Source organism: Plecotus auritus (genome assembly GCF_963455305.1).
Source record: "Plecotus auritus genome assembly, chromosome: 2".
Classification (NCBI taxonomy): Eukaryota; Metazoa; Chordata; class Mammalia; order Chiroptera; family Vespertilionidae; genus Plecotus; species Plecotus auritus.
The window spans coordinates 86,218,835-86,234,636 of NC_137771.1; the positions used below are offsets into that span (position 1 = coordinate 86,218,835).

Here is a 15,802-nt window from a genome sequence, read left to right on the forward strand (position 1 = left end):
GGCTAGACGTGGCGAGCCTTTCTTTTCTCTCCTGGGGAATGCCCAGGCTGGGAGGAGCTGACTAGTGACTTTCCAACATCAGATTCTCATTCTCAACAAATGGAAGCTACAGTGGTAGAGATGTGTGGGGTGTACCAATGAGGAAATAAACAATGAAAAGTGTTTCCGGACTACTGTCCCTGTTATGGATGTTATGGGCTCAATGAGTAGATGATACTAAGGTGCATGAAACCATCTGAGAACATTTAACTCCTGATGGATTTCTGAGGGCTGAGCCCACAGGCTTGCGTAGCAGGGGAAAGCCCATGGAAAGGCTTGGTGGGATAGGGGTGGGCCTTCAAGGGCGGGTTAGCTATAGAAAGCACTCGAATGTCTAATTCAGTTCAGTATCAAGTCCCATCCAGATCAGTGTGCTGACTCCTTTCTGTGGTCGTCCCCTCTTTCAGAGCTGGCATCAGGGGCCTTGATGAAAGGAGCTGAATATGGGTCACCCCGACCCTTTTCCATCTCAAGTTTGAAAGGAGAATGGAAACGTAATCAGGCTCCTCTGAGACTTCTGACTGTCGGCAGCTGAGCATTAGGCATTCCCACCCCCAGCGCCCCGGTTTCTGAAGCTCCCCACAGTTCCTTACACAGCTCCCCTCATAGCCCGCCTGTGGGGCAGGCCCTGAACATGTGCACAGAGCCATGTAGCTGGCAAGGATGGTAGCAGATATCAGAGAGATGATTTTCATCTCTGGGTGGTGTATACAATTTAGATGTGGGTACAAAGAATAGCCTAGCCAGTCTCAGGACCAGGGTGGCCAGAAGGCAGTAGGAGTGCAGAAGTTAAGGCCAGGCTTGCTCTGGAAACATGGGTCAGATCCCAGCTGCACTACTCACTGAGTTGTCTAGTTGTGGGCGAGTTGCTTACCCACTCAGAGGCTCAGTTTCCACATCTGTGAGTTGGGGGCGATATTTGTACCTGCCTCATGGCGTTGTGTATAGTAAGAAATGGAAGTGCATATAAAATACGCAGCCTCTGCTGGCACAAAGTAAAGTTTTCAAAAGAATGTTTGTTGCTGTTTTAAGTTACGTCCTTGTTATTGTGAAGAGGTCAGATTCATGGTTTGAGTTGGGAACTTGTTCATCAGGAAATCCCAGGGGACTAGGATGAGGGATTTCTTCAAAGGGACTTTCCTCCCAGTGTATATGGAAGGAGACCCAGAGGGCACAGAGTGGGGTTCAGACACGTCACCCTACTCCTGCTGCCACTCCTCTTGCACTTTCTAAGCTGAAGGAAAACACGTGTGTTGCGGGGAAGGGAGGAGATACAGAGGGGTGTGGAGGGATAAAGGAAGAAAGAGACCCCAACTAAGTGGAGTGTTGCAGTGAGTGAGTGAAACTGATCAAACGCCCTGCATCTCAGGTGCAGCTAAGGAGCTGTTATAAATAGCCTTGTCTGTTCAGATACTTAGCTCTTTCTTCACTCTAAACTCCAATTCTGCTGGGTCTGCTTTGAATCATAGAGTCTTTTAAGACTCGAATGAACCTCACCCTCAGAAAATTGAGTATCAGAAAATATACATAGAATTTTTGTAAAAAGTCCAAGTTTAGTGGTTTCTCAGATCCCGGGTAAACACCATTTTTTAAATGGGACTGGAAGCTTCTGAAGAAACAGGTAAACTCTTATACACACTTCAGAACCCTGCTCAAATGTCACCGCTCCTGCAAAGCTTTCTACCATGCCCACATCAGTGGGGAGCCTTTCCTTTGTACTCTCATTGCTCATCCCTCTATTAGGTCTCATAATCTATTAGCTCCCGTAACTTATTAACTCTCATAATCACTCATTTCCTCGACTAGACTGTGAGCTCCTATTCATCTTTCTTACTCATTTTTCGGTCCAGTGGCCAGCACAGAAATGTTGAAGGAATGGAGTATCAATGAAGATAATGAGTTCCCTGCTTGGATTGCAGAGAACGCCTTCTCTCCCTTCTGTGCATGGGAGGAAAACTTAGGAAGCCGTATCTGATGGCACTTCTTGAAGGCTCTGCCAATCTGCCAGGATGGCTGCAAACCTGCCTGCAGGCCAGCATCCATTTTGGCTTTCAGAAGATAAAGGACTGTCAACACAAGTGGAATAATCCAGAAGAACTGGTGGGAAGTAGCATGGGCCTTCTAGATTCCCACCACTGATTAGATAAGGGAGTGTGTCCTTGGAAGTGTGTGGCAGGGAGGGATGCTTTGAAGTTCCAGGCTGGTTATGCTAAGGATGGGCTCTTCTCTCTAGGTGCCCAGCAGCAGCCATACTCCAGGTACCCAGGGGTAACCTATCTGATCAAGGACAGAGAAGGGCAGCTGTTCTGCGGGGCAGCAGGGAGCATGTCTTTCCCTATAGGTGTCAATGGGAAGCCCCATGTCCCGGCTCCTGGGGGGGATCTATTTGGATGGAGCAGTGCCCTGGTCTCTGGAAAAGATACAGATGGATGCTTGGCCACAGCTTGGAGACCCTGGGCCTGGAGGGTGTGAGGGGAGCAGCTGTTTGAGGGGGGCTTTGAAGTCTACTGGTTGGAATGGCCTTCCGATAGCACTAACTCCCCACAAGGGTTGTGGGTATTTGGACTCTGTTACAGAAAACACACTTAGTGGGTTTTGCAGGAAGCCAAATTTCCATTTCCCCTGAGGGATCTCAGGAGTGCAGTGAAGCTCCCTCTGAAATTATTTAATTTGAAAGCTTCTGACAAAGAGCAGGCATTCTGCCTTGCACACTGCACTTTGACCCTCCAGAATTTCCCATCCAGCTCATTTTCTCCCCAGGACATAGGTGAGAAGATTTCCAGTTCCACCAGTGTACAGGCAGGGACCTCTTGCTTTATTTGCTGATGAGGGGTACTCATCTTGAAAAATAAAGTTGGTTCCAGCCCAAAGGACCCCCCCCCCCCTCCGCAAAAGACCCAGCATTCTGTTCTCATGCAAAAGGGTAATGGTCTCTGTGGATGTGGGCTATGAAGACTTCCCCAGAATGTGCAGGCCAGTGCTGATACGGTCTCTGCCACACCCACAGTCCTACTGTGCAACCTTGACAATGTGGCGAGATTCTAAGACATTCCTTTCTGGGGTCAGGGACTGCCCCCTCGGTGGAGCTAGCGGAGTGCAGCATGATGGAGTGATGGCTTGTACTCTGCGAGAGAAGCAGCAGGGTTGCCGCCACCCACCAGAGCCCCAAGTGCCCAGAAAGCTCCCTCTGTCTCTTCATATCATCATGAGCACCAGTGGACTTTGCTGAAACTCCAACTGCTCGGGAAATGCTGGGGCTTGGCAAAACACAAACCACTTTTTCTCAAGCGTTTAGTATTTTTTCCCTGCTTTCCATTTGTACCACTTGTTTATTTGGAGTAAAATTGAGTCCATATGGTTCATGTCCCTTGGCCTGATTCTCCACGGCATGATTTTCTGTAAGACGGTCTGAGGTCCCAGAGTTTTTTATCTTTTGCCTTAGAAAGACACAGCATCTTACCACAGAGAATCTGAAGCCAAACCTAAGGGGAGTGTGTTTTGCATGATACTCTGAAAGGTACATGAATCCAGGGCTGTAAACGTGGCCCTCAAGTGAGAAAGCACAGGCTCTCCTTGTAGGGGATGCGAGCAGAGACCCAGGCTGTATTTTCCCTCATGGCTTCCCATTAGGAATCAGCCTGGGCTGTGTTAGAGGCAGGCTCATAAAGGGCTCTGCCTCTCCCTGTCTCTCCCTGAGAAATCGAGCCCTCCACTTTCTGTCTCTGGGGTGGAATATATTTACCTTCACACGGGTAGGAGGGAGGGCACACCCATGTGCTTAGCGGGGGAGTGCAAGATTTTGCCCTTACTTACTATTTCCTTTCCAGGGCAAAATGGACAGGGAGTGCTTTTCTCTATGGAGCCCATTCCAGCACTTTCTCTGGGGGTGGCAAGAAAGGCAATGTGGTAATCACATGAAAATCATGAAGACAACAAAGACTTGAACTTTCTAGAGCGCTAAACCCAAAGCTCAGGCTGACAGAGGCAACTTGAAGGCAGGTGTTATCTATCTGCTTTCTTTGGGGGAAATTCAGTGTATGTGCAATAGCATCTGACACGCCCAGGCTTGTGGGCTAGCCTCTGCCTGGACAATGCAAGTTCCCGTAACCTTGCGTGTGATTTTAGGCGTAAGGGAAATGCTCTGCACGACACTAATGCACCTACACACACCTGCATACATACCCACCTGCATAGACACACATCTGCATACATACACGCGCACGTGCGCACACACACACACCTGTATACACACGCCTGCACACACACTCACATGCATACACACAGTGTCTGATGATTAGAAGCCTACAATTAAAATTGTATTCCTTTAAGTATAAACTTTCAGCTATCAGATGAATAAGGTTTAAGGTGGTAAAAACATGGTGATTGTAGTTCATAACCCTATATTGTATAATTGAAATTGGCTAAGAGGGTAGAACTTAAATGTTCTCACATGCACACAAAAGATAACTATGAAGGGTGATGGAAGTGTTAATTAAGTAGATGGTGGGAATCCTTTCACAATATATATGAATATCAAGTCACCATGATGTACATTTTAAATATCTTATAATTTTATGTCAATTATACCTCAGTAAAGCTAAAATAAAACAAAAACAAGCAAACAATGACAAAAATAGAATTGCATTACTTTAGCCTAAACCCTGGATTCTTATTAAGCCACCGAGAACCTTGGGATTTTGGTAGGGCATATTTGGGTGGGAAAAGGCTGGGAAAGAGAATCTAAGGATCTTGGGGGTTCCAGAGTGGGCTTTGCAGATGTCTCACCAAGAGGTAGGGTTGAGGAAGACTGTCCAGAAGAGAGAAAGCAATCTTTGTTTTATACATCTGTGAAGGGTCTGCTAGCTCTGCATTCTGGATTCCTTTTAAAACTGGAAGAATTATCCTATTTTAAATAATATGTCATAAAGGTTTCAAGAAGTGATCCAACACTTTTCGATGGAGATTCCTGTTCCTCAGAACCTGGGGGAGGGTTGTGCATGGGCTTGGGATGTGGGGAAAGTGTTGTAGGTATGTTTGTGATGCATCTTCTGGAGAGAGACCATAGCTTTCACCAGGATCATGAAGAGGCCTGAGGAATTGGAGCAGAAGAACTGGCCACATAGTCTGAGCCTCTGGAACGGTCCAAGTTTAGGGTCTGTGACGTTTTCACCAGCTCGCTGGGGCACAGGTGCAGGGACAGGTCTGTTAGGGACGTGCCTGCCCATCCGAGCTGTGGAGGGCCCTCCAGCCATCCCACGAACTCTGCCCTTCAAAGGTCTGCTTGTCTCTTTTGGGCTTACAAAAGAAAAATTGTGTGTGTGTGTGTGTGTTTTTTTCTGACCATAAAAGTAGACACTTAGAAAATGTAGAAAAATGTAGTGAAGGAAATAAAAATCAGTCATAATCTTACTAATGAATTAATCATTGTAAACATTTTGAGATAGCCCCATTCAGGTTTTTTCCTTTTGTCTTTATAAGAGAGAGTTGACATCATAGTATGTCTATGAATGGAGCACTTTTCACTTAACATTACATCATAATCATCTTGCCTGCCATTAAAAAGTCTTTATAAACATCATTTTCATTGGCTGCACAATATTACATTGTATGGCTGTACTACAGTGTACTTACCCATTCTTCTAGCGTTGAGCATTTGTATTGTTCCCAGCTTTTTACTTTAATAAATAATGCACGAGAAGCATCTCTGGCAAGAAGCTGTGCTTACATTTTGGATTATTTCTTTATGATAGATTCCTAGAAGTCTCTTTTGACTTTTGATGATACTGTAAGTTAAGGTGTTGCTGAGACCTCTCTATAAAGTGTGGACATCACAAAAGACTGTGGGCAGAGAGGTGGGGCCAAGCATCGCTGGATTCCTGCAAAACGCACGCCTTGCCTCTAGGTGCTGTGGGCTCAGTGGAAGACCCACAGCATACATAAGTAGCCTAAAGGAAGAGATGCCTGTATCTCAGAACCGTGTTGGGGGGGGGGGGGATGCATAAGTTCAGAATAGGGCAGAGGTCTGCATGTATGTTCATATTGCATTTTCTGGAGAGGGAGTCTAGCTTTCATCAGAATCTTTTCATCTAGAGAGCTGCAAAGAATTAACCATCTGATCGGTTTTTTTTGGGGGGGGGAGGGCATTAATTAAATTTCCCAATTAATTTTTTGCTTTTACTGTTTTATAGTTTTTATAACATAACTAAGATAAACTTTTTTCATGTGCCATTAATTTAACCTATTGAGCATAACTAGCAGATGGCAGTCAGGGGTCCTGGTTTTGGGGACCTTGAGGTAGGATTTAGGAGAGGCCACAGCACAGCCTGTACCCAACTGGTATGAGGCAGATTTGGGCAGCATTTGTCACCTGTCCCTGCAGTGGCCTACCAATGCATTTACATGAAAAGCTGCTCCTGCCCACAGGAGCCGGTGTTGAACGAGCCTAATGCCTACAGGATCGTATTATTGGAACATTAGGTTATGCAGGTGCCTGGCACTTCTGGTTAGCTAAACCAGTGCTTCCTTGTCCCTCTGCTGGAGCCTAGTTGCTGAAAGTTAAAGGTGCTTCTTACTGCTCACTCATGGTCATCAGGAAGCCGCCAGCTTTCCTAATAAGGAGATGTGGTCGCTGTGCAGGCTCCAGGCCTTTCACTCAGGGCCAGAATGAGATGTGCACATGGAAATTCATAGCCACTGATTGTTTTTATTTTCTGCACTCTGTTCTCACCGACCGTGTCTGTTGTTTGACTAGTTCTTCCAATGGGAAGAGAGAGCCGTGTTCCAGGCTGTGGCCTTGTCCAGTTGTCCACAGAACCCCATCTCAGCTCACCTTGTGGTGAGATTCCATGGATTTTGCCAAGTCGGGTGCCCACAGTTGGGACAGGCATGGGTGTGTGTGTCTCATCATCCCACAGCCCTACGGTATCTCCCGTGTCTGTGTTGAGAGTGCTCGGGTCCCCATTAGAGGGTCTATGTGCAGAGCATGACAGGACAACAAGGCCCTACCATGGGTAGCCACATGCCTTGACTCAGAAGCTCCCCAAGTCATTTTTTAAAAAAAATGTGTTTTTATTGATTTCAGAGAGGAAGGGAGAGGGGGAGAGAGAGAGAGAAGCATCAATGATGAAAAAGAATCATTGATCGGCTGCCTTCTGTATGCCCCACACTGGGGATCCTAACCCCGGCATGTGTGCTGACCGGGAATCGAACTGTGACCTCCTGGTTCATAGGTCGACACTCAACCACTGAGTCATGCTGGCCAGGCTCCCTAAGTCTTTTTACCTAACTTCCTGGCTTGCTAACAAAATTTGTATAATTCTGTTATTGTTGTGTTATTCTGAGTTCCAACTGGCTGTTCCTCCAGGTTCGGCTGAGTTGTTTTTCTTCCTTGACTCTTGGCTTCTGCAGAATGAGTCCCTTTCTCCTTCCTTGTCGTTCTCCTTCCCTCTAGCCCTTTGTTTTCTCTACACCCAGAATCCAGTCTCCTCAAGGGCTTGCGTCCTCCTGCAATTTATGCACTCATTCCAGTCATCACATAAGCCTAATTCTTCTTGGGCCTCAGCTCCTTTGGCCAAAAGCACCACACCTCACTGTGAGACAGATGGCAGTCAGGGAGGAACTGGTCACTGCCCACCCTCAGATAATATCTGTTCTTCCCAGAAGGAGGCAGAAAACATTCAACTAGAACATCTGTGATCACTGCCAGCCCTAATCCATAATGCACAGTAAACAAGCAAGGTAACACTCAAAATATAAGCCTTTGTTGGTGGCTGTGGGGGAGGCAGCGAAGAGCTTAGGCCTTTGAAGGATATCATTAAGAAATTCTTCCTCATACTTAATCAGAATGACCTTGGCCTTGATTTAAGCGTATGTGTTCTGGTTTTGTCCAGATAGAGACCTATTCTTTTCTCTCCATATGATACTTTTAATAATGCATTGGAAATAAAATTTTATTTTACATAAAAAATAAAAGTTAAAGCATTTCTTATGTAAGATAATTGTAAAACATATTCCATATTATTTGTAAAAAGATTATATTGCATAATTTAATAGAACTCATGTTTTATATTTAAATATTTTAAACATATTTTATAAGTAACATATTTGTATATAAAACATTATAGGCTTATATACATAAAATATTAAATGAGGTATTTTATATTTTAAACATTTATAAAATATAGGCTATTTAAAATGTTTCAATAAATCAATATTTAAATCATTGCTGATGGTTTATATAAAATTAAGTAAATCAACTTAGCTATTTAATAACTGTATATAAAATATTTAAATATATAGAATATATTATTTTTGCATAAATAAAAGGTGTTATAAAATATTTAGTTGTAATAGGATATCTGATTCGGTCTGGTTCCCATTGTAAGAATTAACATTTGAGGCCATAGCACCCCCTACCACTCTCTGCTCCCTCCGCATCCAGAGTCCTGACCCGCTGTTTTTCCTCCTACCCACAGGCATAGGCAAGAATGTCATCTGCGACCGCACGGCCACGCCGCTGGACGCCTTCCGCATGATGTCAGCCGCCCACTACTACCCCAAGCTCATGAGCATCATGGGCAACGTGCTGCGCTTCCTGCCGGCCTTCGTGCGCATGAAGCAGCTCATCGAGGAGGGCTACGTGGGCGAGCTGCTGGTGTGCGAGGTGCAGGTGCACAGCGGCAGCCTGCTGGGCAAGAAGTACAACTGGAGCTGCGACGACCTGATGGGAGGAGGCGGCCTGCACTCGGTGGGCACCTACATCATCGACCTGCTCACCTTCCTCACTGGCCAGAAGGCCCTCAAGGTCCACGGGCTGCTCAAGACCTTCGTGAAGCAGACCGACCACATCAAGGGCATCCGCCAGATCACCAGCGATGACTTCTGCACCTTCCAGATGGTGCTGGAGGGTGGGGTGTGCTGCACCGTCACCCTTAACTTCAACGTGCCTGGAGAGTTCAAGCAGGACGTGACTGTGGTGGGCTCTGCCGGGCGCCTGCTGGCGGTGGGCACGGACCTGTACGGGCAGCGCAATAGCGCCCCAGAGCAGGAGCTGCTGCTGCAAGACTCCACACCTGTCCGCAACTCCCTGCTGCCGGAGAAGGCCTTCAGTGACATCCCCTCGCCCTACCTGCGGGGCACCATCAAGATGATGCAGGCCGTGCGCCAGGCCTTCCAGGACCAGGACGACCGGCGCACGTGGGATGGCCGGCCACTCACCATGGCTGCCACCTTCGACGACTGCCTGTATGCCCTGTGCGTGGTAGACACCATCAAGAGGTCCAGCCAGACGGGCGAGTGGCAGAACATTGCCATCATGACCGAGGAGCCGGAGCTGAGTCCCGCTTACCTGATCAGCGAGGCCATGCGCCGGAGCAGGATGTCCTTGTACTGTTAGCACAGACTGGGGACCTAGGGGACTTAGGCCTTCTGCTTGGGGCCCACAGGGGAAGGTGTGGGAGAGAGTAGCTTCCAGGAGTGTGGGGATGGGGAGGTGGAGGGACAATGGGAATAAGTGGCAGCTGAGAAGGTGAACTGCAACCCAGGTGAGGGGCCCCAAACAAGACTGTCAGGATGCTGAGTAAATAGCCCAGGTGTGTTCAGAGGGCCTGCCTTTCCTGAGATCATCCCTGCTGGGCATTTGCATGAGAGGAAGGTTTCGCTGCCTCTGCTGCCCTTTACTGTGCGGAGCAAGGAGCGGTGCCTTTCCCCTTCACCTCATCCACTCCCCCTACCTTGGCATCCTTTGCAAGCCAAATGCTCCTGTGAGGTCAAGCTCAGTTGGTGTGGCCTCCCTATTCTGGCCCCCACAAAACTCACAGGAGAAGGCACATCCTCCCATGTCCACACAAGCCTGTTGGCCTGGGGAAAGGTGGGGGTGCAATGGGCTACTGAGAAAGTTCAAATTCCAGGAAGCCACTTTAAGTGTCTGGAGGCAAAAGTACTTGGCAACAAAGTGTACAGCTTTCTTGATTGATTGGTCTTCCTCAGAGGAAGCAGGAGGGAGTGTCTTCCTAATTGTCTACTGCCCTTCACCTGGCCTGAGGTGGGGTAAGGAGTGCCAGGAATGCCGGCAAAGACAGGGTTTCTTTAAGCCAAAATGAGAGAGCAAGAACATATCTTGCATGGAAACAGATGAGGCAGAGAATAGCATATCCCTTTGAACTTGTCAGCAATTAAAAAACTGCAAGAAGCCATCTTGTAAAACTACTTCTGGTGGAGAGTTGAGTGTAAGAGGGATTCCATGCTGAAGTATCACGATTATCCTTTCACCTGGATCCCTGGTTAAGGCCAAGGAGACAGGAGGAGGTTTGGGCCTGACTGCAAGCTCAGAGCTGCCCTCAAGAAGTGGGGCAGCTGTGTGCCCCAGTGTTGCAGTGGGAGTTCCCCCCAGAAGGGAAAGGGAGCCAGCCATGGATTTGCTCTGTGTTCCAACACCCATGCCTCCTACAAGCCAGGGAAGGGCTTTTAGGAGTTTCATGCAGCTCTGTGGATGGATGTAAAGGGAAGTCTTCAGTTCCACTCAGATATAATCCACTTCCCTTAAAAAGAAGTAAAGGCTCTTTTCTCTAGCTTTGACCTTTGTTTTCATGATTCTGGTACCTGAAAAAAATGTAATAGGTGTTAAACAAAAGGACAACAAGGAACCTAAGTTTCAATGTTTCTGAAATGGGTTTTAGAGGCTTCTCAGGTGTATCTTCATGTAGGTGAGAAGCTGATGTTGGAAAAACATATTCTTCTACTCCTTGGTCTCTTGTCACCCTCTGCTTACAGAGCTTTTATTGGAGATGGCAAACTGCAGGCTCAGCGCAGGCAGCCAAAAGGGAACCACCTGACACACACACATATGGGTTTGTCAGTGCTCACTGCCACCAAATGTCACTAAAATCACTCCTAAAAACTCAGGACAAGTCTTGAAAGAAAGGCCAAGTCAAATAATTTTGAAAACAGAATTATCCTTTTATCTTTTCTTAGTCCTTCATTCCAGCAAGACATTTGTCAAGGTTGGATGTAGAAACTAGGACTTGTTCACAGCTCACACAACTGAGGCTCAGGCTTCTTTTCATATGACTGGCAGTAGAGCTAGAAGGGAACTTAAGGGGTCAAGAGTTCACTCCCAGGTTCTGCCAAGGCAGAATCTGAAAACAAGCAGTGTCATCAGTTGCAGCCTCCATGCTTCTCCCCGGGTCAATCTACTGTGCAGCCCAGGCTGCTCATGGGTGCGGTGTGGGGGTGCAAGCATCATGGGGATCGTGGTCATTTTCTAGCTCAGAGGAGCAAGGACTGCCTCCCTGGAAACATCACTCTACTTTGGGGGCCTTACCACAACACAGTAAGGTTAGTCAGCTGAAACTCTCCAGGTACCTTCTAGTCCCTGATGCGTTTTCAGACTTCATGATGACGTGTTCAAAACTAGAGATTTGGTAGAATGGAAGTCTCCCAGTAATAATTTGAGCAGAGGATCATGCCATGGGCTGTTTTGGTTCAGGTTCTCCTAAATTGCCCTCTGGATAGCTTTTGTGGAAACTAAATGGAACTTTTTGTGTGTGTGTGTGTTTTTTCCTTTTTTGGGGGGGTGGGGTGGGGGGGATGTCCTAGCTAGCCTGAAAGGCTGTGCTTAAGGATGAAGGAAAAGGAAACTAGATGACTCTATGGGCCTCATTTTTCTAAGTCATTTATAATCTAGGGATTTTCCTGGGGTTTTAAGTTTCTGTACTTACTCAAATTACTTGGGAGTTATTTTCTCCTGAAGGTGTCTGAGCTCTGCGAAAAATATTCAGTGTCTAAAACAAAAATTCTTCTTTGAGGCTGGGGTATATAGAAAGAATATACTTTTTAAAAGCATGAAAAATATTTTAGTAAGTGTAGTCAAATGTTATCTACTGACATGCATGTAGTAGGTAGATGCAGGAATGAGAGGAAGAAAGGACTGAGATAGTTCATTTTTTTTTAATATAAAAATTGTAGTAAATGGGGTTAAGCTGCTTCTTTAGTGCTCCTTTTGCTCCTGTCCTACCACTAGCAAAGACTTAATTGCACTATGAAGCTAAAATCTCAAGCTTTCAACAGAGCTTGCTGAAACAAAGCCCAGCACCGAACAGCACCCCCAGGGGTTTGGGTACAATCAGCTGACTTTGACCCAGGACAAGTGCCAGCAATAATCCAGCTCTTTCCGCTTGTTTCGTGTGTTTCAATGAGCTGGTGTAATAGGGGCACTTTAGGGTCATCACATTTAGTCCCATCTTTGTGTGGATGCCTCTGCTGCTGGAAGTTTTGGCTCAAGCCACCGGTTGCCTCTGCTGGTGTCCCAAATTCCAAATTCTGAGAGGGGGTAGGCCAGTGGTTCCTACATGGCATCCACAGTGTGTGGACATGCTCTGGGCTTGTTGGGCTCTTTCTGTTTTCCTCTGGAGAGAGAGTCCATGACCACTATCAGCTTCTTCATGACTCTCCCTGTAATGGGAGAGGTAAAGCAGGATCCACAGAAACTCCTTAGCCTACCTGGCAGCAAATGCCATTGTGTCGGTGTATCTGGACCCTAGCAGTAGTCTTGGCCAACTTCAGCTCATGATGAACTTCTCCCAGAGCCTTTTTCCTCTGCAGAGCCATCGAGTGCTTCCTGTGCTCCACCATTTCTTGATATCCATTGTGTGCAGGGGTTTTAAGTTCATTATCTCATTTAGTCCACAAAAACAACCCTTTAGTATTGGGGATTGTTACTCCCATTTTACATGAGGTAATCAAGCCTCTGAAAGGAAGAGGAACTTGCCTGAGTCACACAACTATGAAGCAGAGACAGGGTGACCCTGTGGTTTTACTGTCGGCCCTGGCCACCCGCCCAGGCAAGCTTGTGATTGCCACACTAGGCATAGGGCCACCCCCAGGACATGGTCTTGTTATTCCTCTGCTCACTGCTGGTGTAAACAAAAAAGGGCACAAGAGTCAAGATGCAACAGTGCAACACTTTAGTAGTCTGAGAGCCAGACACTTCAGTGGTCCTCCCAAGGGCTCCAGAAACAGGGACTGTGATGTGGGAAAGGAAAAGGTTGGTAGGCCACCACTTTCCACTGTTAACTAAATGGTCACTCAGACATGGTCCTGGTTGTACCTCCAGACTCCAATGAGAGCACTTGAGCCCATCACCTCTTAAAGCAGCATTGTGGGGGGGAGGGGGGCGGGGAGAGGAGATAGCTTCATTTGTCCCAGAAGCTGGACTCAGGGCTGTCCCCTGAAACCCAGTGTTTCCACCTGCACACTTGCCCGCTAGGGAGGGAATGCCGCTACTGGTAAAGACAAAGCCACAGAGCAGACGCAGACAGCTTTCCTTCCGTTGTCCTCCTCCCTGATCTCTAAAGGGAATTGAAATGGGGGGCTTTGATAGTTTTTTAAGCACAAGCTCCCCAATGTCATGGCCTCTGTTCCATAAACCTCAGGACTTTGATGGCCAATAAATGTTGGCAGTGGGTGGAGCAGGAGTCCTAAGCCAGATCTGTATCTAGGAAAGGGGTGTGTGTGGGGGGGAATGTTAGTAGAACTGGCCTCAGGAAATCCCAAAGGCCCACATCTGGATGTATGTCTCCATCCTTGCCAAGTACCATACAAATCAGAGATAACTGTTCACATTACAGTCACAGTGGGAAATCTTAAACAGTTTTTATGAGTACCTTCAAGACATAAACAAGTTTCTAGAAAATTGATTCAGCTGCAACAACTCAGGGAATACAGTCCATTTGCAGGTCTGAGTTCTAATTGCAACTCTTCCACTAAGTAGCCATGGGACCTCAGACAAGTCATTTCATCTCTCTGAGCCTCCCTCTCCCCACCTGAGAGCTATGAAGGTGCTGTGAGCAGCAGGATGTGACTTAGACCGAAAATGTGGCTTCTAGTCCTGGGTCTACCACTGAAAATCAGTGTGGCCATCACTTAACCTCTGGGGGATAGGAGATAAAGTCCCTTCAGATGCAAATGGACTTACTTTCACCGAAGATGTCATTAGAATGCCGAATCCCCCCCAACCCCCCCCCCCCCTCCCCACACACACACACACACCACCACCACCAGAATAAAGACAATGGAATCAGAAACCTAATTTACAACCACAGGTCAAATTCAATAGCTATGGCTATGAGACAGGGTGAGAGTTTGGAGGGTGTAAAGGTAAAAATGCAATGCACTGCTAAATTTTGAGTCACAAACAAGTGAACTTAGAAAGCCCACTCCCTAAGAAAAGATATTTTCCTATGTTATACTCAACCACCGGGAGCAAACTCCAAGGCTATCTATAATAATCGGCCAGTGACATTTTGAAAATCCCCAACTCTGTGGTTTGCTGCATCACCTACAATCAGAATCGACTTAGAAAGTCGATTTTAAAAGAAGCTGAGTATATGTGTATGTATATGTATAAAACCAAACTTATGTATAAAAAGTCAAGGCATGTATACTAGATATTTTAAAGAATTATTTATCAAGGGAAAAATGTGTGTTATAAAGTAAACAGAGTCTATATTTTCTATATAATGTAGATAGCAAAAATAGCTTATAAATTATAGAAGGTTTTTGTTTTCTTTTTTTGTTATTAAAGAAATAAAAAGGACAAAGAATGCAACTGTTCTTCATGTTTTATTGGCCAAACTACTGTGGGAGGTGGCCTCCCCTCCAGGCCCAGGGGCTGATGCCCACTGTTACCTCTGCTAACGTGGGGCCATGGTTAGCATCACTCAGTCAGCTGACACATGCCACTTCACACATGGATGACCTCCTGTCCTCCACAATTTGCATTGATGGGATAAAGGAATGAAAGTAGCAAATAAATATTGAAGAGAAGAACAATTCCAGCTGTTTTTCTGTTTATTAGACCCAAGTACTCTAGCTCATGAGTTAGTTATGTGGCCAGTCTGTGGAATGTGAAGCAAGAAAGGGGTTGGGAACGATGGTGGTACATCCAGGGCGAGAGAATGTGTGTGCACACACGTATGAGAGAGAGAGAGAGAGAGAGAGAGAGAGAGAGAGAGAGAGAGAGAGAGAGAGAGAGCCTACTAGTCAAGATAAACAAGAGGACAACAGATGTTTTAGGTTGGAGAGCAAATTTTAGAATTCCCTATTAATTTACTATCTTAACCTAATACCTCACATCAAGCTCTGAAAGACACTTTCTAACAGGCTCTGATGACTATTTACAATGAATACTGCCTGTTTTGTTCTAAGCAGTATTCAATGGCAAGCACCTTGAACTGAGCTCAGCCTAATTTCCAATCTGCATGACATGGACAGGCTGCCTTTCCTTTCCACCCTGTGCTGTTTTAGAGAACGCACACAGGTAATTAATTCTCTGGTCATGCTTCCTCTTCATTTAAAACAGTTAAAAATGATAAAGAATAATACAAAAGCTGAGATCTTGTTATCCCTTCAGGAGCAGATTCTGATTCTAATGCCTTCAGAACAGCCATCCAGTGAGACAGTAAATTGCAGCCAATCCCTGTGTTCATATGGATTATTGTAGTGCACACATAACATTCTCACCTCATGATACTGTGTAGACACCTATGATACTGTCATAAATCTAAGAGTAGATCTGAAGAAGGAAGTGAGAGGAGAGTGTACTTTGTCAAAGCGGAGAGTGCCAAGGCATGGTTGCAGTGGGGCCAAGTCCTCTGCCTGGGAACCAGGCCCTGATGAAAGACTCTGCTCTCCAGCGCATTTATGTAAGTTTTTAATCCAGGAGCTAGTTGTTCCTTCATGGATTTGGAATCTCTTTTTGATGTTG

At 46.3% G+C, this 15,802-nt stretch overlaps 1 protein-coding gene across 1 annotated transcript in view; it reads left to right on the forward strand.

The window, feature by feature from the left end:
• GFOD1 (Gfo/Idh/MocA-like oxidoreductase domain containing 1) overlaps positions 1-11,986 on the forward strand; it is a 111,842-nt gene extending 99,856 nt beyond the window's left edge. The window contains exon 2 of the mRNA XM_080658153.1: positions 8,514-11,986. Coding sequence (XP_080514279.1) covers positions 8,514-9,433 — 920 coding nt within the window. The 3' untranslated portion in view covers positions 9,434-11,986. The remainder of the gene's footprint in view (positions 1-8,513) is intronic.
• Positions 11,987-15,802: the final 3,816 nt, after the last annotated feature.